The sequence below is a fragment of the Xyrauchen texanus genome, chromosome 21, assembly GCF_025860055.1.
Source record: "Xyrauchen texanus isolate HMW12.3.18 chromosome 21, RBS_HiC_50CHRs, whole genome shotgun sequence".
Classification (NCBI taxonomy): domain Eukaryota; kingdom Metazoa; phylum Chordata; class Actinopteri; order Cypriniformes; family Catostomidae; genus Xyrauchen; species Xyrauchen texanus.
Genome location: NC_068296.1, coordinates 17,954,211 through 17,979,983, shown reverse-complemented (window position 1 = coordinate 17,979,983; position 25,773 = coordinate 17,954,211). Strand labels below are relative to the sequence as shown.

Here is a 25,773-nt window from a genome sequence, read left to right as displayed (position 1 = left end):
GTGTTCTGGCAATATCTTGTGGCTGACCTGTGGGAACACTTGGCTCTGTACTGCGCGCATGCGTGAGCACTTTGCATCTGGACAGAGTTTAAGTGGCTCACCACCTCTACGGGAGTGGTGTCTCCCAGAGGTGGTGTTATAATATGTTTCATGAATGTATTTAAAAACGAAATTTGGGGCACTTTGATTTTCAACACTTTTTGTGGGGACAGTGAAAACTTTATTGAGTTTTGAGAACGTAAATGTCTTGTAAATAGTGCGTGGCACTGCATCATCTCTCGCTCTCTTCACTGCCCTGCTTCCCAAGCTGGGTTTTGTTTGACACACAGAACATATGGGAATTTCAGAACTCTTTCCCTCCTGAAAGCTGAAGAACTGAACGGTGGGAACCAGCAAACGGGGGGCTCCCTTCCCACAGAATAGACCCATCAGGGCTCGCAAAGTGCCCTCACGTGTACTGAGCGCAGAGGACAAACGGGGGCACTCATCGAGCTGTTCATCCCAGGTCAAAGCTACCGTGGTGTAAGCTTGAAAGAGAACTTACTGAGTGCACCTTTAAACCAAGATAGCAAACAGATAATTATCCAGATTTATATACTAAAATTCGTCAAACAGTTTAAAAATATAGAGTATATCACCCATCCCTACTGTAAACTATCATAATATAGTAGGTATGTGTTATTTCATGTGTTTGATATATTATGCATATGGATTATTGTAATGTAAATGTTTCTACCTATGGCCCTGACATTTTCTAGATGTTTCAGTGAGAGAGGAGAGCGACAATGACCAGATCCAGGATGATGAGGCAGAGGCTGAAGTGTCACCCACCAAGTCCCCCACCACTCCAAAAAATGTCAAATGCAAAAATTCCTCAGGTAGAAAATACTCTGTCCTAGACTTCCCTGCTGTGTTGTTATCGCTCACTGACATGAAAACCAGAGCACATGCATCTCATGCTGACAAGCCACCTGCACCCTTTAGACCAGCCAAATGTTGCATTTATCAATGGCTCAAAATGGCAGACTAGCTGTTTTGAGAAAGCTGAGAGTGTTTAATGCATACTAGTTTAAAATAGATAATTTTTCTCATTTATATTTATGAAAACTTGACTTGGCTGGCTGTATGCAAATAGTATAAAGAGATAGTTCACCCAAAAAGTACAATTCTGTAATCATGTACTCACTCTCATGTTGTGCCAAATCTGTATGACTTTCTTTCTTCTGTGGATTTACTTTCACTGAATCTTTTTCATACAATGAAAGTGAATGGTGAAATCTCTCTGCCTCATTTGTGTTCATGGTAGAAGAAAGACATTCAGGTTAGAAACAACATGAGGGTGAGTAATTGGTCTCTATCTATCCTTTTAAAGTTTTAGAATATACAGTAGCCAAGTCGAGGCCAATTTTAAATTTATAATATTTATAATATTTTTGAATGTGACATGTCTTATTTTTAAAGTGAAACATCTTATATTGTGTTTTTTGTTTGTTTTATATGTGTCTTTCATAGTTTAAGGTACACACTGTGTCCATTAAGGTCTGAAGTAATTATTAGGACACGGAACCCTCACAAGACATGATTCAATACAAAATCTAATTAATTCTGTGTGTTTTATAAAAAGCTCAGGGAAACGCCAAAGGAGGCGTGAGTAGGTGTTTGGAGAACTTGTGCCATAGCAACCATTAGCATGTATTCTCTCTGCCACCGTGATACCGTGTTTGTTTGAGTGAAGTAGATGCACTACAACTATACTGTCTCCTTGCTTTTAAAAAATAATTAAATGGGGGTCAAAGGCCAACGATGACCATATTGCTTTATATGTGTGACATAGTATTTCTGTCAAGCTATCAGGTTGTAAAATAATAAAACATGTTTCTATTATACTGCGGTATTCTTTTCTAAACCTTTTTTGAAACATGCAACAACAAACTTGCTTTCTTAAAAATACTTCTTGTTGTTGTTTTCAGAGAGGGTATTTGAGCCATACATCTTAGTAAAATGATGAGCTATTTTTAGTCTCAACCATCTTGAGAATCAGAGCCCTGCCTATTGTCTTGATGAAGATGCAGTGAGTGATTTTGTTTCATACTACCGCCTGCTGGATGCTTCGATGCACCGCATAAAACAAACCTCAATTGCAGGATCTTATGCTCAAAAAATACTTTTTCATATGATCACACCATGCATATACAGTGGATGGTGGAAATAACAGTCAGGAAAATTTGTGTTTATTTTGTTTTTGTTGCCGGTCGCAGCCTATCTGGACACTGATTCTTGTTGAACAGTCGTTGAGTGCAGCAGATATTTGTGACATTTTCATGTCATCATCGGATGCCTATTCATTGTGAAGATAATGTCACTGCATCCATTATTTCTGCATGAGTCCATCTTGCCTTCTTTTACACCTGCTGTACTCTTAAAGGGGAAAGCACTCTTGAACACATTTCTCCACATGTACCTCTCTTTTTGCATTTCTGTTTTAGTCTTTGGCTAGTGGTACTTCATATAGTATGTCTAACCAAACTTAAAGTCCATCATGTTAGTTCAACAACAAACAAAAACAAATTCTGTTATTTTTAACCTTCCTGTCATTCCAAACCAGTATGACTTTCTGTCTTTAGTGGAGCACAAAGGTAAAGTTTTGAAGAATTTTCACGCTACTGTCTTCCATACACTGACAGTGGGTTGGGACCACTGGGTGTCAGGCTCAAAAAAAGAGACAAAAGTGTCAAAAGACACCATAAAAGTGTCATAAAAGTAGTCCATATTACTTGTGTGCTATATTCAACATCCTCTAAGCCAATGTGATAGCTTTATGTGAGGAGCAGACTGAAATTGAAGTCATTATTCACTGAATTTCTTGTGTTGAATATTACTTTTTTGGATGGAAAAGAACAGCATGGACATTCAGATAATTATTATTGTATTCCACAGAAGAGTGTACTGTACACATTTCTTCATTCTGTCTGTGCAGAATTTTCTCTGTTCTCTTACAATAATGGCATGGTGATGTCATCCTGCCGGGAGCTGGATAACAACCGTAGCGCATTGTCTGCCGCTTCTGCCTTTGCCATCGCCACTGCTGGTGCCAATGAGGGCACGCCAACCAAGGAGAAGTACCGCCGCATGTCTTTAGCAAGCACAGGTAGGAATAAGCAATCTGTTTCCTACTCTCATAGGCTGTGGATATTTGTTGCCTGGCAGAAAAGGGATTAATTTGAATTCTGATTGGTGATTAGGGTTCCCAACAGATCAGAGGAATGGAGATAAAGAGTTTGTAATTCGTCGAGCAGCAACTAACAGAGTTCTCAATGTCCTCAGGCACTGGGTATCCAAACACTCACAGGTGAGATGGAGTGCTGTGGCATACAGTATGACCAAATTTGAAAATTATAATATAATACCAACATAATAAGTGATCAAAAAATAATAAAAAGTAGTCAAAATTGTTTATTGTCTTGGCTGTGGTTCATAATTATGCCCAGAAAGAATCTGCAGACTTTTATCATATCTTCTGGACTGGCTTTGAAGGGAAATCAGTGGATTTCTGTAGAATGGATTTAAACATGGTCAAATGTGTTAAACAGGAGGTACTACACTCTTAATGATAGCTGAATGCATTCAGTGTTGGGTAAGTTATGAAAAAAAAGTAATCCACTAGAATTACTAACTACTTATCTAAAATTATAATCAGATTACTTTACTGATTACAATCACATTACTAATGAATTGTTTTGTTATTTTCTTAAATACTATATATGTTGCACACACTTGAGCTGTCACAGAAATGCAAACAGACATACATATGGACATATGAATTCACATTTTAGCTGCATTGCATATAAATAATATTTTTTTAAAATATTTGTAACCTAAGTAATGTACTGAAATGTAATTATGTTCATTAAAATCAGTAACTGTAATCTGATTACAAGAATTTAAAATGTGATGTGTTCCACTACGTTTTGTGCCTAAAAGTAATTTTATTACAGTAACTAATTTCTTTGTAATCCAATTACACCCAACACTGTTCGCATTATCAAATTAGCCAAACTATTTATTAGTTCACTTGTGACTACACATTTTATATTATTATGGCAGGTTGCATTTTTTGGCAAATGTAAACAGCCTATAGTTATACTATACAGTATATATTACTTGGTTGTAATATAAAAGCAATAAGTCACTGGAAACAGTGTGCTACAGTGATTTTGTCTTTGCTTCACATCGTGCTTAAGAACACCCCTTTCCCATGATAAAATTAGGGATGTGTAGAATACCTGCAGAAATCAGAGAGCTTTTTCTGTAGTTCTTTGAGCACAGATTCAGTCTGGGCCTGATCATAATATTCTTGTATTGCCTTCCATTTACGTTTGCTTACCTGTGTATTGTGTGTGCATTTGTATAGGACTTTGAAACCAACAATGAGCTAAAAATGAAGGTGATTAGTTTCCTGGAGGAAGTAATTCATGACCCTGAACTGCTGACCCAAGAAAGGAAAGCTGCAGCCAACATCATAAGGTAAGAAGAGCCTGCCTACACCCAAACAATACTCCTATTTTTGGCTGGAGTCTGTTCCTGATTCTGTAAAAATGGTATATATCAATAAACATAATTTCTGTCTGCTGGATTACTCTGATCCCGTCATGCAGTGTTTTGTGTTGACTATTACATCAACAGACACAGTATATGTTTGTCTTTATTGTATTGGTTTTACTTGTTAAGTAATATTTTCTTCTTCTGACAGGACACTGACACAGGAGGACCCTGGTGACAATCAGATCTGTTTAGAGGAGGTGCTACAGATGGTTAGTAGCGTGATGCTGGCTCATATTCATGGCTCTGATTTATTCAGCATTTCTCACTGTTAAAACTAAAACCATCAAAACCTTGATTGCGTATATTACCAAACTCCCCTTTTGTATGCCACTTTGTTTATATATTGGTTTTTAAAATTGAAACTGAGCTAAAATTACACACCTAGTGCATCTTATTTTTTTTATGTAGGCGGAAGGAGGAAAGGCAGAGCCTTTCGAGAATCATTCAGCTCTAGAGATTGCAGAGCAGCTCACCCTGTTGGATCACCTTGTTTTCAAAGTCATACCATATGAGTGAGTGCTATTTTATTGTCTTTTCAGTTTCTCTGTGTATTTAGAACAGAGTGGCAGAGAGTTGGTTTGATTAGTATACATTTTGCAGTCACACCAGAAATGTAGAGCATTTTATTGCAAGAACATGCCATCATCTTAGAGATCAAAGGCAATGTTGTTTTTGTGTTCATTGTCATTTGCAGGGAGTTTTTTGGTCAAGGATGGATGAAGAACGACAAGAATGAGAAGACTCCTTACATCATGAAAACGACAAAACACTTCAATGATGTAAGCGTTCATGTTCAGTTAAAATGTTGTAATGTAATCTTGATGCTGATGCATTTCTATAAAAGAGATGTACAGTAAGTAGGTGATGACTGTGTTATTGCATAAATTATATAAACCATAACTAATAAAATGGCTCTCCACTGAACCATTACTAGGGTAATAAAACAATAAAAAAAAAAAACAATAACATATTAATGGTGTCATTTCTTACACCGTATTCAGTGTAAATATGTATGGGAAATAATCATATTATATGGGAGCATTAATGTTGTTGAAAAGTAATGCCTGATCTTAATTTTAAAGGGATTGTTCGCCCAAAATGAAAATTCTATCATAATTTACTCACCCCCATGTTGTTCTAAATAAAGATTTTCTTTCTTTCTTCTGAGGAACACAAAAGGAGATGTTAGGCTTAAAATTAGCTACTGTCACCATACACTTTCATTGTATGGAAACAAGATACAAATAAAATGAATGGTAAATAAGGCTAACATTTCCTTTTGTATCCAACGGAGGAAAGAAAGTCATACAGGTTTAGAACAACATGAGGGTGTGTAAATGATGACAGAATATTAATTTTTAAGTGTAATTAAGAGAATCACAATGTATCTTTCTCTCTTTTAAAGATTAGTGACCTGATTGCTACAGAGATCCTGCACAGTGAGGATGTGAATTTACGAGTAGCAGTGATAGAGAAGTGGGTGGCAGTTGCCGATATCTGCCGGTGTCTCCATAACTACAATGCCGTGCTAGAAATCACTTCATCACTCAATCGCAGTTCCATCTTCCGTCTAAAGAAGACTTGGCTCAAAGTGTCCAAACAGGTGAGGCCATTAAAACATCATTAGGATAGAATGAATGATTGTGGAGTGTCTTATTCAACAAAGAGTGTTGAATAAATCTAATGTTGGACATGGCGGGTTTATGGTAGAATCTATGAGAGAAAAGTAGAAAAACATTTTGATTGTTGAGACCATGGAACAATATGAAGTTGTGGCAGTGCAGAAATCTGTGCCACTATCAGCGGTTACGTTTTACTTTCACTTTCCATTGCCGTGAATTGGTGGAGGAATTCAATTAACGGCGGAGGAAAAATTGTATAAGGAAGTGTGACGCACCTAGAAGGGTGGGTCATCGGTTGGTTTGGATGCAAGGTTTGCCAGTAGAGAGAGGTTAGGTGTTTATGAAAAGATGGCAGCTTGTCAATCGGATGCTTCCGGTATGTGATGTCTGGTGCAGCGCGAGGTTCGACTTAAGCGTTGCACTTCCAGATCGACTGTTTTTCTAGGAGAGCTGTCCTGAAGACAAGTCATTGCTGCTTATCCACATATCTTGATGTCTGACGATGACCCTCTACACTCTCTTTAGCTGCCTTCATGACAGAAAATTGGTCAGTACCTCTACGCCGCCATTACACTCTCACCCACTCACTTAATTTCCACTTTCGCACATTCCGTGCGCGTAGGGTATTGTCGTGGTTATTGCTGCTCCTTAAGATTGTTGTTGGATGGTGTTTTTTCTATTACTATTTTTTCCAACGAAGTGTTTATCCAATGTTTGATTTTGTTTCTCTTTTCCCCTTTTTTTTTGTTGTTTTGAACAATTTATGAATGAAAGTGGACACGAATCTGCAAGCGTGGATTAAAGTGATGCGTTGTCTGCTTGGATTATAACCCAGTTATTTTTACTATTGTTTTGGACATTATGGAATAAATTCCCCCTGTGAACTGAAATATTCTGAGACTATTATTGTGATTTATTGTATAACAGGTGGTTCTTTGTTTTTGCTATCCTGGGTTAATCAAATTTTTGACGGGAATAATCCTGTCTGGCGCACGAAGAGCTCTTTAAAATAATTTATTTATGTTAGGGCGGCCACCACGTTACAAAGTATTTGTAATATCAATATTTTTTCTATTGTTGTTTTTTGACCATTGGCAAATTGATAAATGTTTATACACATTCTAATGAGCTTGTTTAATTTATATCTTCAGACCAAAACAGTCCTTGACAAGCTGCAGAAGTTGGTCTCATCTGAAGGAAGGTTCAAGAATCTCAGAGAGGCCTTAAAAAAGTAAGTTGAAACATCTAGAGGCACAGTGTTGCCATCATAAGTCTGAAAGTCTGTACATTTGCTGTAATTTAATTCATCTACATCAGGGCTCAACAATAAGGATTTTTTTTACTGGCCCGGTTGTATCAGTACTTCAGATTTGTACTTGTCCTGTCGACATATTTTACTGGCCCTATCACAATAAATAAAACAAAACATTTTATTTTTAGAAACATTTTTCTTTTCTTTTTTCATATATATTTGTATAATTTTATCAGTTTTTTTTTTTTTTTCCAAGGCATAAAAAACACATGTACTGTACATGTTCAATGAATGTACGATATAGTGAAAACATAGCACCGGCCTAAAAGGGCAAGTGACATTTCCATCAAATGGCCCAATTATTGTTGAACCTAAGAAATGAAGAACTATTCAATTAGGTCTGAGTATTTTAGCATATTGGAGAAATTTATGCTGAATGTATTGCTAAATATGATATTATATATATATATATATATATATATATATATATATATATATATATATATATATATATATATATATATATACACAAAGTATATACCGATCAGCCTAATATTGTGTAGGTCCCCCTTGTGTCGACAAAACAGCACCAACCCACATCTCAGAATAGCGTTCTGAGATACTATATCACCACAATTGGAGTGTTTATCTGTGTTACCATAGATTTTGTCAGTTCAAACCAGTCTGGTCATTCTTTGTTGACCTCTTTCATCAACAATGCATTTCTGTCCACAGAATTGCAATTCACTGGATGTTTTTTGTTTTTGGCACCATTCTGAAATTCTAGAGACTGTTGTGTGTGAAAATCCCAGGTGATCAGCAGTTACAAAAATACTCAAACCAGCCCATCTGTCACCAACAATCATGCAACGGTCCAAATCCTTCAGATAAAAAATGTCCCTATTCTGATGGTTAATGTGAACATTAACTGTAGCTCCTGACCCATATCTGCATGATTGTATGCACTGCACTGCTGCCACATGATTGGCTGATTAGATAATTGCATGGATGATTGTTGGTGCAATACGGGCTGGTTTGAGTATTTCTATATCTGCTGATCACCTAGGATTTTCAAACAACAGTCTCTAGAATTGACTCAAAATGGTGCTAAAAACAAAAAACATCCAGTGAGGGGCAATTCTGCGGATGGAGAATGAGAATGGCCAGACTGGTTACTGTAGAGTTATCTGTAACTCAGATAAGCACTCTGTACAATTGTGGTGAGAAGAATGTCATCTCAGAATGCTATTATGAGATGCGGGTTTGTGATGTTTTGGCGGCACGAAGGGGAACATCACAATATTAGGCAGGTGGTTTTAATGTTGTGGCTGATCTGTGTAAAATATATAATATTATTGTTAATTAGGGCTGGGTAAAAATATAGATTTTCGGATGCATCGCGATCTTCTTGTGAACGATCTCGATATCGATTATTTAATCTTTTAATCCCAAGATCGAATTTTCACTCTGTGTAGGTAACCCTGTATTATGCAAGTAAATCACTTACATGTGCCACCAAATCTCAATTGAATTTCCCATTATAATTAAGAGTATTAACTGAGAGAGAATTAATTTAATATGTAAGCAAAATGGGCATCGTAAGATAAATGTACCCATATGAATCGAAATCAAATTTAGAACCTGTAAATATGAATCTAATCGAATTGGGAAATCTGTATCAATACCCAGCCCTATTGCTAATATTTGTATGGTCTTCCTGCTAGTTGTGACCCTCCATGTGTGCCATATTTGGGAATGTACCTCACTGACTTGGCCTTTATTGAGGAAGGGACCCCCAACTACACAGAAGACAACCTGGTCAATTTTTCCAAGATGAGAATGGTAAGTGTTTTAAGATGGAAGAGAGCTATAAATATTATTTTTGTTTTATTTTGTTGATTTTAACTTTATTTATTTTATAGATCTCACATATCATCAGAGAAATCAGGCAGTTTCAGCAAACAGCATACAAGATTGATTACCAGCCAAAGGTATTTAACTATTGTTGGTATATACAGTAAAACAAATTATTTGATTTGATTTATATTACAAGCTTTACAAATGTACAAGAATGATAAATACAAAACATCACATACCATTTAAAAACTGTTGAGGATAAACAAATACAATAAAGCCAAAGGCTTATTTATGGAGGCCCAAACCTGCAAAAATAGTAAATAAATAAATTTAATAATAAAAAATAACTAAAGGAATAAATGTCTTGATAAAACAAATAATTCGTTTTAAATTTTATTTAATCCTGAATTTATTATTGTATGACTTTATTTGTTTATTATTTTCTATTTTTATTTTTAACTTTTTTTATTTATTCATTTATTTTGCATTGTTTTTATTTATGTATTTATGTGTTCATTTATTTTTTATATTTATTTATTTCCATATTTATATATTCCCATATATATTTATTTATTTATACATGTATTTATTTGTACTTTTCTGTGTGCAACATGGAAATGAGGGAGGTGGTCCTTGCGTAGCTCCAGTGCATCATTGGTTGATACTATTGATGCTCAATAGTACTTATCGAACGCAAATAAGATGGACGTCCCACTTTAGCACGCTCTGACTCGCACAGATTTATAATATGCAGGGAAACATTTTGCAGAGAATCTAACAATCCATGTGCTTCGACATTCATACTGGCCTACAGCTCTCCTAAACCATCAATAAGCACCTCTACTCTAAATGAAACATAGTCATTTGATGCGTGGTTATCGACTTCATTCGCTAAGTTGTGCAACTCTCTAGATATATGTGTCAGCTATAGATTTTTTTTATTGCAGATCTTATATATATACATACATACATAAACGATCAGGGAAATGAAGCATGGTTGTATCTTTTACAATGAACAATCATAATAACAGAAAACAATATTATGAAAAATATTAAGTTATATACACAGAAAAAAAGAATAGCATAAGGTTAAATCATATCATTTATGAAACTTGCTCATTTTATGGTTTTGTTGAAGAAACAGCTCCCCATTTATTTTGTGATTGTAGTATAACCAATAAATCTTGGATTGACTTAAGGTCTTACGTTTTTAGCCCCACAAATAGCTATAGTTTACACAATATGGCTATGACCTAACATCACATCAAAACATGTCAAGAGTAATCGAGCACACACTTCAATCTACGATAAACCAATGGTAAGCAGGACCAGCCCACATAATTATCATACAAGAGACAGAAATGTAAGAATAAATATACAAATAAATACATGAGGGAATATTTAAATATGGAAATAAATACAGGTGGGAATAAATAAATATAAAAACTAAATGAATGCATAAATAAATAATAATAAAAACATTTAAAGAATAAAAAAAGTTTTAAAGAATAAAAATAAAAAGAGAAATAAATAAGGAAAAAGTCTACAAAAATACATTCAAGAATAACTTTAATTAAAAATTAATTATATTTGTTTTATCAAGACATTTATTCCTTTATTTATTTTCTTATTATTACATTTATTTATTTATGTATTTATTTATTATTTTTGCAGGTTTTGTCCTCCATAGTTATTGCCATTGTGGTTTATACATTTTAGAGACTCCGGTTATTTATTCCAAACAATTGTACTTGTATATAAAAAAAGAGTTTTTTCCCCCATTAGACTTTTAAACCTACATGGACAGATATTTGTCTTACTACCTCTTGTGGCATAACTATGTTGATCTTTAACCAAGTTAACGTAGTTGAACAAATACCTTAAATCCAGATTATTTAAAATTATGGGTAAACCCAAATGTTATAAAAAAAATAAATAAACACTTTTTTTCAACTGACAAAAAAACAAGATCCTTAATGTTTAATATCCTGAGGAGAACGGGGATTAGTTTTAATATCACTATGCAGTTTATTTTGAGTTCTCTGTAATGAATTTTTTGTAATTTATTATCAGTTTGACATCCAAAATGATTTACAACTGTTCTAGGTACTATTAAGGCATCACTAGTGTAAGGAAGGCAGGTGTAAGGAAGGTTTGTCCAAAAACCATGCTGACATCTTTTGTAACTCTACGCTCATTCTGTCTTCAAGTGCCCCCTTATTCTCCTGTGAAACGATAAATGTTGCATCATCCGATAAAGAAAAAGCTCCTCTGAACAGACTGCTTTTAAATCATTTAATGGACCTAAAACACACCTATGAGGATCTCCGCAAGTAATATGGAGTGAGCTAGAAAGTATTGCTCTTCTATCAACTCTTGCATCTATTTGAAAGATAAAACTGAAAACACTCATTAGCTTTCTAATTAAAACCTATTGCTTTTAGTTTAAAAATCTAAATGTCAAAATTTTGTCAGTGTCAAAAGCCTTCTGAATATCTAACATAACATCCCACACAGTTTACCTTTGTCAACCTCCTTCCTAATCATATCAGTCAAATACAGCATGGATGTTTGAGTGGAATTTAAACTTCAAAAACCAGACTGTAACTCATACAAAATATTATGTATGTATTTTTCAATCTGTTCATAGATAAATCTTTCCATGACCTTTGACAGTACACATAAAATATAAACTGGTCTATAGTTAGTACTTTCTTATAAATTGGAATAACTCTTACACTCTTGCACTCTTTAACTTTTTACCTTTCTCTATGGACAGGTTTATAATGTGTGATACAATCAGTGTAATAAATTTGGCACAATCCCTAAGAAATTTAGCAGGAATATTATCCAAACCTGTTGCTTTTAAGTTCAATTACAAATTTTTCTTGCTAATTTTATTTAACTATTGCAAAATGCCACTTTGAGCATAGAATGACTGAACTTGTTTCTAATTATATGTATTATTTTACCAAGTTGTTCAGGAAGCTGTTTAACTAGTTGATCGGCAATAGTAGTAAAATATTTATTAATATTACCGCCTTATGATTTTATACAAATTCCCTTCAACATTAATATTTATTCTAGAAGATTTATTTTTTTACATTCTTAATATATCCAAAAAAATGTATGTCTTCCACAGCTTATGTGGCTCCTGCTTATTCTCTTCTATTTTGTCTTTGAAAAAACTATTTTTTACTTTGGTTATCATATTTATAACCTCATTTCTCATCCATATCCTTTTTAAACTTTTTAAAATCATAATTTCTTGCCTTAAAGGAATAGTTCACACCAAAATAAATGTTTGCTGATAATTTACTCACCCTCAGCCCATCCAAGATGTATATGAGTTTCTTTCTTCATCAAAACAGAATATAAGATTTTTAGGATTTCATTTCAGGCCTCCTCCTTCAAAACAATGCAAGTGAATGTACTCCATTTTTTGGAGGTCCAAATACTTATATACTTTTTAACTACAAATGTTTGCTTCCGTACAGCTCTTTAACGCACGCTCATGAGAGGGATGACATAAGCTTGTTGGTAAGGTCACACATCACGTGGAGGAGGCAGGAACGGCATCATTGTTTACAAGAGAAACTTGTAAAGACCATAGACCAAGTGCCATTCACAAAATTATTTCCAAATAATAATAAAAAAATATATTACTGCAGTAAAAAAACATCGTTTATTTCAGAGCAACGGTGTTGCATTATTTACTTTTTTCTTTTTCTTTAGCAGAAATATATAGGCTATATGACTGTCAGGAATTCAAGCCACACAATATGTAGTTAGTGAAACCAAATGCAAGAGTGTTTACAGAGATTCACAGGATTCACAGGATTTACAGGGTTTACACAGTGAGATCAGTGGTACAGGTGATATCACACAGAGGAGAAGCTTCACAAACGTTTATGCAGGCAGTGATGATCGAGTGAATTGAGTGCAGTTGCTGTGAATTAGAAATCAGGTGATGAGGAGCAGAGCACTGAGGGAGGTGCAATCGCTCATGATCATGTATAGGCAATCGATGAAAAGTACATATTTTTCCCAAACGGCCATTTTGAAAAATACAGTTATACAAATACAAATACAGCAAAGCAAAAAAAAAAAAAGCAAAGACAATTAAACTTTTGTACAACACTGCTTCTCTTGTAAACAGTGACGGGCTTCCTGCCTCCTCCACGTGACACGTGACCTTACCAACGAGCTTACGCTATCCCTCTTATGAGCGCGCATCACAGAGATGTACGGAAGTGAACATTTGTGGTTAAAAAGTATATTATTGTTATATATTAAACTATATATAAGTATTGTTTTGTTTCTAAAAATTATAAATAATTTTGGTTTAGACGAACTTTATTTATCAAATGGAGTTGTGTGGATTATTTTGATACATCGTATATATGCATTTTGGACCGTCAAAAAATGGAGTACATTCACTTGCATTGGTTTGAAGGAGGAGGCCTGAAATGAAATCCTAAAAATCTTAAATTCTGTTTTGATGAAGAATTAAACTTTGGATGGCCTGATTGTGAGTAAATTTCAGCAAATGTTTATTTTTGGGTGAACTATTCCTTTAATTAACTTCATCCATAATCCAAGGCTCTGTTCTTTGTTTAATTCATATTTTTTTAAAAGGTGTCACTTTACCTAAAATTTGACAAAAGTACCTTTAAAACAATCCCATTCTTTGTCTACATCACACCTCATCACACAAGACCAGTCAACCTTACTCGAGGCGTCATTAAATAACTCTTGACGGGGGCCTGGGTAGTTCAGCGAGTAAAGACGCTGACTACCACTCCTGGAGTTGCGAGTTCAAATCCAGGGAAATCTGAGTGACTCCAGCCTGGTCTTCTAAGCAACCAAATTGGCCCGGTTGCTAGGGAGGGTAGAGTCACATGGGGCAACCTCGTCATGGTCACTATAATGTGGTGCACTCTCTGTGGGGCACATGGTGAGTTGTGCGTGGATGCCGCAGAGAATAGCACGAAGTCTCCACATGCACTATGTCTCTGCGGTAACACGCTCAACAAGCCCGTGATAAGATCCGCAGATTGCGACCTCATTGTTATGGTATTATGCCACTTAAATATATTTCTCTGCACTTTTGTAGTTAAATGTATTAAACAATGGTTTAATTGTTTTATACACCAATTGTCTTGGATCAGGACCAGGACATTGATATATTCTCCCGACAAAAGGAGACACAACACTGTTCCGTGTACGGTTTGTCTCTCCATTACTCCTGGATCTAGGAGGAATCCACAGGTGAAAAATAAACGTCTCATATAAAATGTTTTTTCTAAGACCAAAATTTGGTTTCCTCGCATGGCTTCTAACTTGCTTAAAAACAATTAACTCCTCAGACAATAAAACAATGTAGTTAGAACCGAAAACAAAAGAAAAGCTGTAAGCACTCCACACTTGTCTGCCGCCATCTTAACTCTTTCCAAATGGGACAAAATATGGGATTCTCATAATCAACATGCACCATGCCCATTGCCTTACCAAGTCTTATTATTCTTTGTGTGTTCTATAAATCATTATATTCTTATTAACAATGGTTCCAGCTGTGCATGTCTTTAAGGGTCAGCTGTATAAAGTGCACTGCTTTGTAAAAAGTGGTACCTACAAATGTTACCTCAAGGAACTGGTTCTACCTGAAGTTAGATTTGCTAAATCTAATGTATTCAGATAGATTTAGTTATGTTAAATAATATTATTATTAATATATTTAAATAAAACCAGTTAACTTAGATGTTACCACTACAGCATACTACAGTTGCTTTTAAAACCATTATAAAACCAATTTTATATTATTTTAACTTTTACTCACATTAAAAATAGCTATTCACAAAAATGATAGATACAGAAATGTATTTGCATAAATTAAAAACTGATATTCTTTTGCAAGATAGCAAAATAGAAATAGTCTGTGGGGATGCCTTAGTCCAGTGTTTCCCAACCACTGTGCCACGACACACTTGTGTGCAGTGAAAGATTGTCAGGTATGCCGAGGAAAATTATCATATTCCACAGAATAAATAAATGCCATTTTTTTCATCACCTAAAAGGTCCTGCGACTTACAGTCTGTAGCGATTTATATACATAGCCTAATTTATACATAACTGATGTCGGCTGGTCAATCACGTGCACCAAAACAGATGAAAACATAAATGAGATACGGTAGAAGTGTTTTAAATTTGCCAATTCAGAATATTTTACCTTAACAAAGTATTTTATGCAACCAGTTTAACTCTTTTGTCCATCATAGCATTATTGTTCTAACAACTGTCAAACGCAACTCTTCACATGCCCGCAAAATGATGCTTCATCACACTTGTAGTAAAAACATTCAGTCTGTGAACAAGATTTATTTTTATTTTTTCTCAACAACGTGATTTTGACCCGGTGCGACTTATAGTCAGGTACAACTTTATTTCCGGAAAATACATTAAATAAATACATAAATAAAAAATTACAAAATTATTTGCTGTTGTATTACATGTAGGCTATTAATTTGCAAGAACAAATCTATAAATTGGAAAAGACGCAAATTTGTTAGTTTTTCATTATCCAATTAGCGCTGTTGTCATCTGTGATCTCAATATACAGCATACCTACTTGCGTTTTTTGTATATCCGAATTTTAGACATTTCGAGTTTACGCTACTAAGGCAGACAGAAAACATGGACAAGTTCTTGAAAAAAACTATTAAGGATGGTTATGTGGGATAGTGGTGTGGCGTGGGATTTTTTAATCGATAAAAATTGTGTCGTGGCAGAAAAAAGGTTGGGAAACACTGCCTTAGTCTAAACTTGTAAAGAGCATGTTTGGCAATTTAGCTTGCTTTGAAGAATCAAATTGTTACAATATAAAAATGTGGGTTTCTGTCTTTTCCAGGCAGCCCTGTATTTACTGGACAGAAACTCAGTAATGGATGAAGAAGGCCTGTATGAAGCCTCACTCAGAATTGAGCCGAAAGTGCCCAACTGAGAAATAGACTCTGCATAAGGTCTACACAATGTACAGACACCATACTCTCTATACATCCATGTGTTGTTATATATTACATGATTATTACTCCGGGATATGTTTCTTTGTTTTTAGTTCTTACCAAATGTTGCCTAATTGTTTCAGATTGTTGTTTAAGGAATTATGTTTTGTTTTTTTCCCATCGCAACAATTTCTTCCTCAGTTACCACTATTTTGGAAAAAGTATGTTGTTGACAGTAATTATAACAGGATTTAATCTGACAGTGACAACAATTTCAGCAGTGTATTTTGAGGCTTGGTTGTCTCTGTAATTCCTACCTGGGGTTATAATATCCTTCAGGCTCATCCACATCACCTCCTAAATGAAATATTAAAAGTCAGCAGGAGCGTTCTGAAATGTTAATAGCTGCATGTAACTTATTTACAGTATATGCATATCATGTAGCAATATGGAAAGCAGATATATTACTGTATACAACCGATCATATTCAAACAATTATACTGTTGTACTATTATATTCCAGGTCACATGTTACTGTACATAACTAAAACAATTCCAGCATCTTTACATCCATTTGTTGCAAAACTTTTCATCCATCCCCTGCTGTCACAAGGGTTTGGTTTGACTAAGTATGCCATCACTTAGTAAAGCAGACCGTTTATAGTTTGCTGACAAGGTAATTACATCACAAGACATTAAAAAGACATTCTATATCCTTCCTTCTGGCCTATAATGAGTTTGATCCGTTCTTGCATGTGGAATGTGTCATCCTCTGTTACTACTTGCAACACTGTAAACTTTGTATGACTTTTTATTATTATTATTTGCTCAACCCAAAATTAGAGAAAAGACTATTTCTTTACAAAAGGAAGCAAAGACTATTAGACATATAGAGAGAGAGAGAGAGAGAGAGAGAGAGAGAGAGAGAGAGAGTGAGAGAGAGAGAGAGAGAGAGAGAGAAAGAGAGAGACTTTTTTCTTCTTCTGAACTTTACCCATGTAATGTTTCTGTTGCTCACAGCTGCATTTCTTAGCATTTTGGAAACTCTGTATTCTGGGTTCAGCACTATCCTTCTACACCAGATTATCCAGCTATTGTACATTTACAGACAATCTATGTCCTTCTTGCTGTTCCAGTGATTGTGGAACGTGACTAAATATCACTTTGTAAAATGCATTGTTGTATAAGAGTATGATCAAAAGTGAATAACCTTCCCGCTTGCAACATACAAAGGGTATTTTTGTAGTCCTAGAGTGAAGAAGTAGGATTCTGCATCTGCATCCTACTTTAAAAAAAACAACAAAGTAAAAACATTTTTGTACATTGTCAACTCATCACACAGAAAATGATTCTGTGTATTTTGTATATGCAGCCCTATGTATTTCTTAACATGTACTAGTTTAAAGCATACCTTTTCAAAGCGTTGTATCCTATGCTTACACACTCAGTGCTATATGATTTGTGTTTTTGAAACCATGATCTAGAGTTAGAAGACTTTAAAGTGTTTTTGCATATACTGTAATCCTGTCTATAATTATTTTATTAGCAGGAATATAGTAATGTAGTGCTTATTCTGTGAATATTTGTATGTATTTTTACTATGTACATTCTGGAAACACAGTAAACACTCATGTGGCAGGCATGCAACACTGTATCAGCCAGAAACTTTAAAAATGACATATATATATATATATATATATATATATATATATATATATACATACACACACACACACACACACACATACTGTATACACATCTATGTGCACATACTCTTATAAATGATATATAAATATACAAACAAACATTTTGCTGTTAGCAATACCCAGTGGTATGAGAATTATCTTTCAACCCTTACGTTTATTTCCACGGCTTGGGAAATATTTCCAGTTTTGTACGAAAAATGAAAAAAAAAGAAAAGAAATTAACAGAAAAGAAAAGAAATAAAATAAAAAGAAATAAACTGTATGTTTCCTGATTACCTCTTGCTAATAAATCTATTCTATCTCAGGGGGATATTGCTTCCTTGTATGTGTTTTTGTCATGATCACTTTACTTTTCTCTTTGAACACTGAGATCATGTGCCTTTCATAATAATGCAGGCCTAATATTTATTTAAAATATACACCTTTTCAGCTTCAACATTGTTGTTTGCTGTAATATTACTAAAATATTAAACCTATACCATGTGGTAACATCTAAATTAACTGGTTTATTAAAGTCAAAAATAATATTTAACATATCTGAATCAACCTGACTATACGGGTTACAACTACAAAACTAACTTTAAGGGTTAGATCATGTAGAAATATCTCCTACTGGTAACAATTGCAGGTTACCACTTTTTACAGTGTTTGGTACATCATAGACAATGACTTGTGATTAGCATAAAAAAGTGTATAATAAAAATAAGTATTATCATTTATAAATCATCATATTAATAGCCTACATGTTAATAGGTAGTAGTAGTAGTAGTAGTACATTTACATTTATGCATTTGGCAGACGCTTTTATCCAAAGCACCTTACAGTGCAATTATTACAGGCACAATCCCCCCGGAGCAACCTGGAGTTAAGTGCCTTGCTCAAGGACACAATGGCGGTGGCCGTATAAGTCATATCTATAATTTTACTATCAAAGGATATATATTTATTTGCTGATTACGATATCATTTAGTACTATATTCATACAAAAATGAAGGTTGATTTTCTGTGCAACAATGGTGAATTATTATTCCATATGCATGTACACACACACACACACATAATACATGCTATTTGTTACTCAAGGTGGTGCTGTTGTTTCAGTGATTGACTTGATTTACATATGACATTGCTATTTGATGAAGAATCAACATGGAAATAAACTATAGCAAGTACAACAAAGTATAATATGACGACTACTAAAATTATGAAAGTTGTTAATCTATTTAGACTCATAAAGTGTCTGAGAAAATACTTATGTGTATCTTATCTGTAGATTATATGTTACCTGTAGGCTAGCTCAATATATGTATGACAGCCAGTTGCATCTCATAAAACTTCAGTTTGAAAGTAATGAATCCTGTTCTAGATTTGTTCTGATATGATGAATTATCTCTTTGAGGTCAAAAAAATATAAACATCAAAATATGTGTTATTCTATTATTTTCTAATTGTCTTAAATTGTACACTGTCTGGGCATTCTGGGCATATATGTGCCGGGTCTCTAAACACCAGAATATGTAAGAGGGATGTTTGGTGAAATTCCCATGCATTTAAGGGTTAAAGCTCTTTATGTCCTTCCTCCTTGTCTTTTCTTCTTTCTAAATTTACAAACCCATTCACACCCATACATGCATACTGAACATAAATAATCATTAACGACATTTAAATGTAAATAACATACAGTGCAAGCTATATAACATGCTTTGAAAGTTAACTCCAAGAGCAGTACAGTGAAAGCCCTCCCTCGTGTAGGAGGAGTAGAAGACCAGCAGTACAAAGTCATGTGACGGATCATAAATACTTGTGTTGTGTTGCCCGCTGGAGGGAAGATGAACAGGTTGATTTTGCCGGTGCTGTTTGCGATTCTCTGTCAGGTGTATACAGTGCCCTTACACACTGAGGAAGGTAAGATTTCAAATAAGCCTTTGACCTTTTTCTTTTTGTCTCGCAGTGCAATGGTTTGTCAATTGGTTTCGTTTTTGGCGCTTTCAGTCTCCGATACAAATACATAATAGCAGTTTGTTTATAACCACACTGAGCCTCACAGTACTTATTTAATAATAGTAGCCTAACATGTATTATGTGAATTTATTTTTTTGTGCGCTTTATAAAAAAATTGCTGAAGTAATGCAAATAAAAAATTAAAAAACTTGAACTAAATAGGCTATGTATTTTCCGCCCTGTGCAACATGAAACTGACAATATAAAAATGTTGTTTGTTACAGACGAGTATCTTTTCAAGTCATGGATGTCTCAGGTAAGAATCACAGTAAAGAATAATTTTTGGCGACACTGCAGGAAGGAAGTGAAACTTACAAAGTGGAGGGAGGGGGTGTTAATTTAGACTTGTTTAGTTGTTAGTCCAAACAACTCGATAACTCTTTGTTTACTTTTTTGAATTCACAGTATAATAGAAAATATGACACTGATGAATATTACCAGCGACTGCAGGTATTCCTTGAAAACAAAAAGAAGATTGACCACCATAATGCTGGGGACCACAAGTTTTCAAGTATGACTGGTCCCCCTTATTATTTTTATAAAACAGTTTTATAGCTTGAATGTTTTTAATCACATAACAATACTTGATATACTACACAGTGGGGCTGAACCAGTTTTCAGACATGACCTTTACTCAATTTAAGAAGTACTATCTCCTGACAGAGCCTCAGGTAGGCTATTATGTGACTGTCTGTTCTCATGATCAATGAGGAAATGGGGAATTCCTATTGGTGATAAACATTTTACAATGTAACAGAACTGCTCAGCCACCAGAGGGAATCATGTCAGCAGCAATGGGCCCCATCCAGATAAGATTGACTGGAGGACGAAGGGAAACTATGTGACCGATGTAAAGAATCAGGTAGATTACCTTCTTCTAATAATCCCATATTATCATTGCTAATGATATCATCACATGTAGTTGTCTGAGGAAATAAAAAAGCAGATAAAGAAGGTGCTGGTATATTTCAGGGTGCTTGTGGTAGCTGCTGGACTTTTTCCACTACAGGCTGCATGGAGTCTGTCACTGCCATTGCCACAGGGAAACTCCTACAACTGGTAACTAAATGATCCCATGAATTTATTGAACATTGACAGTGAACATTCATCAATTATACAGTAACATGCTAGGTACAGTGTTATACTCACTGGTAGGTAGATTACTTCTGAATTGTAATCTGGTGATTACAAATTACATGACTAAAATTGTAGTTAGTAATGTAATCTCTTGGATAATTTTTTTAAGGTAACCTAATGTGATTGCATTTGGATTACTTCTAACCAAATAATTTTTTATTTGATGTCAAATGCATAAAACTTACTTAAAGGGATACTTCACCCAAAAAGGAAAATTCTCTCATCATGCTATCCCTTTCTTTCTTCTGCTAAACACAAACTAAGAATTTTAGAACAATATCTCAGCTCTGTATGTCCATACAATGCAAGTGAATGGTGGCCAGAATTTTGAAGGTCCAAAAAGAATATACTGTAAAGGCAGGATAAAAGTAATCCATACAACTCCTGTGGTTAAATACATAACTTCAGAAGTGATATGATAGGGGTGGTTGAGAAACAGATCAATATTTAAGTCCTTTTTTGCTACAGATTCTCCTCCCTGCTCAGTAGTTTATGATATGCACGAAAAATGTAAATCGCCAAAAGCAAAAGAAGAAAGTGAAAGTGGAGATTTATAGTAAAATTGTACACACCTATCCTACTTAAATGGGTGTGGCATCAAATAAACAAGAATTATTATTATTGTCAGAAGTAATCCAAAAGTAATAGACCAAAATATGAGAATATGCATGTTTTGTGTGTGTGTGTGTCTGTGCATGTCTGTATGAGCGTGTATTTATCACTTTGTGGGGACCAAATGTCCCCATAAGGATAGTAAAACCTGAACTTTTTGACCTTGTGGGGACATTTTGTCGGTCCCCATGAGGAGAACAGCTTATAAATCATACTAAATTATGTTTTTTGAAAAGGTAAAAATGCAGAATGTTTTCTGTGAGGGTTAGGTTTAGGGGATAGAATATAAAGTTTGTACAGTATAAAAACCATTATGTCTATGGAAAGTCCCCATAAAACATGTAAACACAACATGTGTGTGTGTGTGTGTGTGTGTGTGTGTGTGTGTGTGTGTGTGTTGTCTTTTTCTGGGTGAAATAAAAAGGGAACTTATAATGTTCTTTCTCCAGCAATTTTGGCATCAAAAATGCTATTCATGTGTGTTAATAGATAAGGCCAGTTATATTTTTGAATTAACATTAAAAAAGAAGAAGCAAAGAGCATTTATGTACATTTTTGAAGCAAAGTACAAAAGCAATTCACTTAAGAATAAAACTAATTTTACTGCACTAATGCAATCATATCTGCATTTATGTGTGGATTGAAATTCAATCCAGAATTCAAATTTTACCGAATTTATATCAGCTGTGAAATGATTTAGAGTTAAAAATTGAAATTGAATTTGAAATTGAAAAATGAAAGGGAACAACAAATTAAAATTAGAACTAATTTACTGCCTTTGACCTATTAATATGTAATCATGTAATCCATAATAAAGTAATTTTAATTATGAGTACTTTAAAATGTAATTAAAAGTACCTATTTTGTAATCTGATAATGTAATCTAGATTACATATAATCTGTTACTACTCAGCACTGGTTATACTGTATCAACACTGAAATTAATATAATACTAATTTCCCGTTTTCGGTCCTAGGGCAGGTTCAAACACACATATACTGTATTATGATGTAACACATCAGGTTATTTTTGTCAACTCTCTTCCTGTTTATGCATTTCTTTACAGGCAGAGCAGCAGCTTGTAGATTGTGCTGGTGCTTTCAACAATCATGGCTGTAGTGGGTGAGTTTAGATAAATGATAAATGAAAGCATCTTATGTCAATGGCATAGGATCAGATTGTGTTGGTTTTTATGTGAAATTATGAGTACAGTCTTCACATTGTAAACGCTCTAAAAACATTTGCACATCACATGTTCTTTTAGAGGTCTCCCGAGTCAAGCCTTTGAGTACATAATGTACAATAAAGGTATAATGACTGAGGAAGACTACCCCTACAAGGCTATTGTGAGTAATTAACTTTTCTTTTTTTTTTTACCTGTCTATCATTTTAAGAAATGCTAAATTACTTATCAAGAGGTGCCATTTGATCATGTTTGTAGGAAGGATCTTGTAAATTCAAACCACAGCTGGCTGCTGCTTTTGTGAAGGATGTTATAAACATCACACGGGTAAGTGATGGTATAAATATACATGAAATCAGACATGTTGCGTGTCCTCACACTCATTGCAAATTCCTGTTATTAGTATAATGAAATGGAAATGGTGGATGCTGTGGCCAGGTACAACCCTGTCAGCTTTGCATATGAGGTGACATCTGATTTCATGCACTACAAAGATGGAATTTACACCAGGTTAGGATGATCTACTGAATATATAAACTTTAGCCCAACAGTAATTTTTCCTGCTATTAAAAGAATCATAGCACTACCAGAGAATGCAAACTTTTAGTAAAACACTTCTTGCTTAGCATAAATCATAATTATGGTCAGGTTTTATACTGGATTTATTTGTGACATGATGTCATGACAATTTCTGTAATGTGCTATGACTATATTTTATAGCACTAAGTGTCACAACACTACTGACAAAGTGAACCATGCAGTGCTTGCTGTGGGCTACGCTCAGGAGAATGGAACTCCATACTGGATAGTGAAGAACTCCTGGGGAACCAGCTGGGGCATTAAAGGGTCTGTTTGAATGATAAAATGAATGCAGTTTCTGCAAATGTTTGCTTAGGTTGAAAAATCAAGATGTGAATTTACATGAAACTTGACCACTTGTGGATAACAGGTAGCCTATATGCCTACCTATAGTGTGATACAAATTCCACCAGCTCTCATCGTTTAGTATATTTTAAAGAACGACAAAGTATATTTATATGTTTAATTTTTTCATAAACATTTTGTCATTTCAATTAATTATTTGAATGCACGTTTGTTTATTAAAATTTGTAATTTATTATAATATATAATTTTTTCCCATTCAGGTATTTCTACATTGAGAGAGGAAAAAACATGTGTGGACTTGCTGCTTGCTCATCCTATCCTACACCTCTGGTGTAAACAACTTCAAGTATATTATCACACAAGAAAACGAGAGACAAGATATTACAATTTAGTCTCACATAAAATCAGTTAATGCACAATAGACAAATTAGTGAAATGTTTATATATAAGACATTCAGTGACACTTCATTAGCTTTTAACCTTCTTATTGTTGAAGTTATTCACGTAATAATACATTTTAATGTTCACGTTTGCAACACAAAATGATTGCATAAGTGAAATAAATATATTCTCAGGGAATTTGTTTTGTGTCCGGTATTTTTTATGTATTACTTTCCATCTTTCCATAGGTCTGTGGGTTTAAAAAGCTAGTTTGGGCAGTCATTCATTTTTATGAAAAATAAATTATAAATTAAAAAAAAAGACTGCAGAGATTTCTGGCTCATCATTTAAGTGCTGACACTTTTACAATATACAGTATATATATATAGTTTATGTGAGTGTTTTAATCAAGTAACCGTTAAAAAGTGCTTTGTGTTTTGCTTCGCAGAAGAGTTTTATAACACTGATTTAAATGGAGAGAATCGCAGAGTTGTATCATTTGAATACAACTTTTTGAAGGCCTGCAGATTTTATACAACACAGCAAGCGACTGTGTGGTGAACTAAATTCTGGGCTAGAAACTAAATTAATTTACTACATTTGCTAGGGGAATAAAGAGTATCTTTTCTCCATTAAATAGCGTACGAAAGCTGTTGTTGCGTAATGTTGAATATCGTGAATGGATGGAACACATTCACGCAACAGATCCTACGTGCTAAATGTACAAATCCACGCACCAGAAGAATGCACAAATATACGGGTTTCTTTGCTCAGAATATTATCCATAAGCGCATAAGTGAATGTGTAATTTAATGCACAAATAAATGCTGAGCCGTTTGTGTAGGTATTCTTGTTCTGCTGATGTAACGCGCGCGCGCGCAATGCCGGGGGCGTGGTTTAGCGTTGCAGACAACACCATTGATTAAAATGAAGGGAAATATCCAGTAGATTGGTTTATTTTTATTTTAAGAACAACAAATTTATTAAACATTTTCAGTTTCTACCAGTGTAATGTGTCTGTATAATCTCTATAATCTGAAATAAGTGTTTTAAGTTTTTATTTATAATAAATGCTCATCGATGATGGCAAAGCCCCATTTTCAGCTGCCATTAAAGTCTACTAAGAAAATAACGTGTCACATAGTCCTTAAGAAAAAATAATAATAATAACTTAGTACTAAAATAACGTTTATTTTTGTCAGAATGGTTAAAATGGTTGTGTTACTTAATGAAGTGAGGATATAGCATGTCTTTTTTCCTGCTAAAGTAGTTAATTTTTTAGTTACTTTACAGTAAAATAACTTCACACATTCAAGTCAAGTTTCAGTTTTAAAAATAACCAAAAAGAAACATATTTCTCCTCAAATTAATCAATCTATTGCTCTTTTGAGAGATCCATGCACTTCCGTTTTTAAAGAATAAAACAAACTTGATCTAACCGGGACAGAGAGAAGTGGACAACCCTACAACAACAACAAGAATACAAGTCCATCTGAGTCTCTAATATGAGAAAAAGATTCCTCACAGGCCCTAGC

At 34.4% G+C, this 25,773-nt stretch overlaps 2 protein-coding genes across 3 annotated transcripts in view; both read left to right on the top strand.

Annotated features, from left to right (window-relative positions):
• The window catches only part of rasgrf1 (Ras protein specific guanine nucleotide releasing factor 1), a 63,956-nt gene extending 45,616 nt beyond the window's left edge, over positions 1-18,340 (top strand). The window contains exons 16-27 of one of the 2 annotated variants that reach the window (XM_052152988.1): positions 768-878; positions 2,978-3,148; positions 3,243-3,349; positions 4,412-4,524; positions 4,751-4,811; positions 5,011-5,114; positions 5,297-5,381; positions 6,008-6,205; positions 7,376-7,455; positions 9,201-9,318; positions 9,399-9,467; positions 16,241-18,340. In XM_052152988.1, coding sequence (XP_052008948.1) covers positions 768-878; positions 2,978-3,148; positions 3,243-3,349; positions 4,412-4,524; positions 4,751-4,811; positions 5,011-5,114; positions 5,297-5,381; positions 6,008-6,205; positions 7,376-7,455; positions 9,201-9,318; positions 9,399-9,467; positions 16,241-16,333 — 1,310 coding nt within the window. In that variant the 3' untranslated portion in view covers positions 16,334-18,340. Of the gene's footprint in view, positions 1-758; positions 879-2,977; positions 3,149-3,242; positions 3,350-4,411; positions 4,525-4,750; positions 4,812-5,010; positions 5,115-5,296; positions 5,382-6,007; positions 6,206-7,375; positions 7,456-9,200; positions 9,319-9,398; positions 9,468-16,240 lie in introns of both variants that reach the window. The other variant, XM_052152987.1, reaches the window with a different exon arrangement.
• A 1,467-nt stretch (positions 18,341-19,807) lies between these two features.
• ctsh (cathepsin H) lies at positions 19,808-24,511 on the top strand. The gene is made up of 12 exons (XM_052152594.1): positions 19,808-19,944; positions 20,265-20,296; positions 20,446-20,551; positions 20,641-20,711; positions 20,798-20,902; positions 21,013-21,099; positions 22,856-22,911; positions 23,054-23,135; positions 23,231-23,299; positions 23,376-23,482; positions 23,693-23,818; positions 24,118-24,511. The coding sequence occupies exons 1-12, from the start codon at positions 19,869-19,871 to the stop codon at positions 24,191-24,193; spliced, it is 993 nt and encodes a 330-aa protein (XP_052008554.1). The 5' UTR covers positions 19,808-19,868; the 3' UTR covers positions 24,194-24,511.
• The last annotated feature ends 1,262 nt before the right edge of the window (positions 24,512-25,773 follow it).

What these genes read in the sequence shown, in the direction of transcription:
- ctsh (XM_052152594.1), top strand. Translation starts at nt 19,869, where the DNA reads ATGAACAGGTTGATTTTGCCGGTGCTGTTTGCGATTCTCTGTCAGGTG. An exon ending in TGGGGACCACAAGTTTTCAA is followed by an intron (nt 20,552 to 20,640) that starts GTATGACTGGTC and finishes TATACTACACAG; the next exon opens with TGGGGCTGAACCAGTTTTCA. An exon ending in TGACCGATGTAAAGAATCAG is followed by an intron (nt 20,903 to 21,012) that starts GTAGATTACCTT and finishes GGTATATTTCAG; the next exon opens with GGTGCTTGTGGTAGCTGCTG.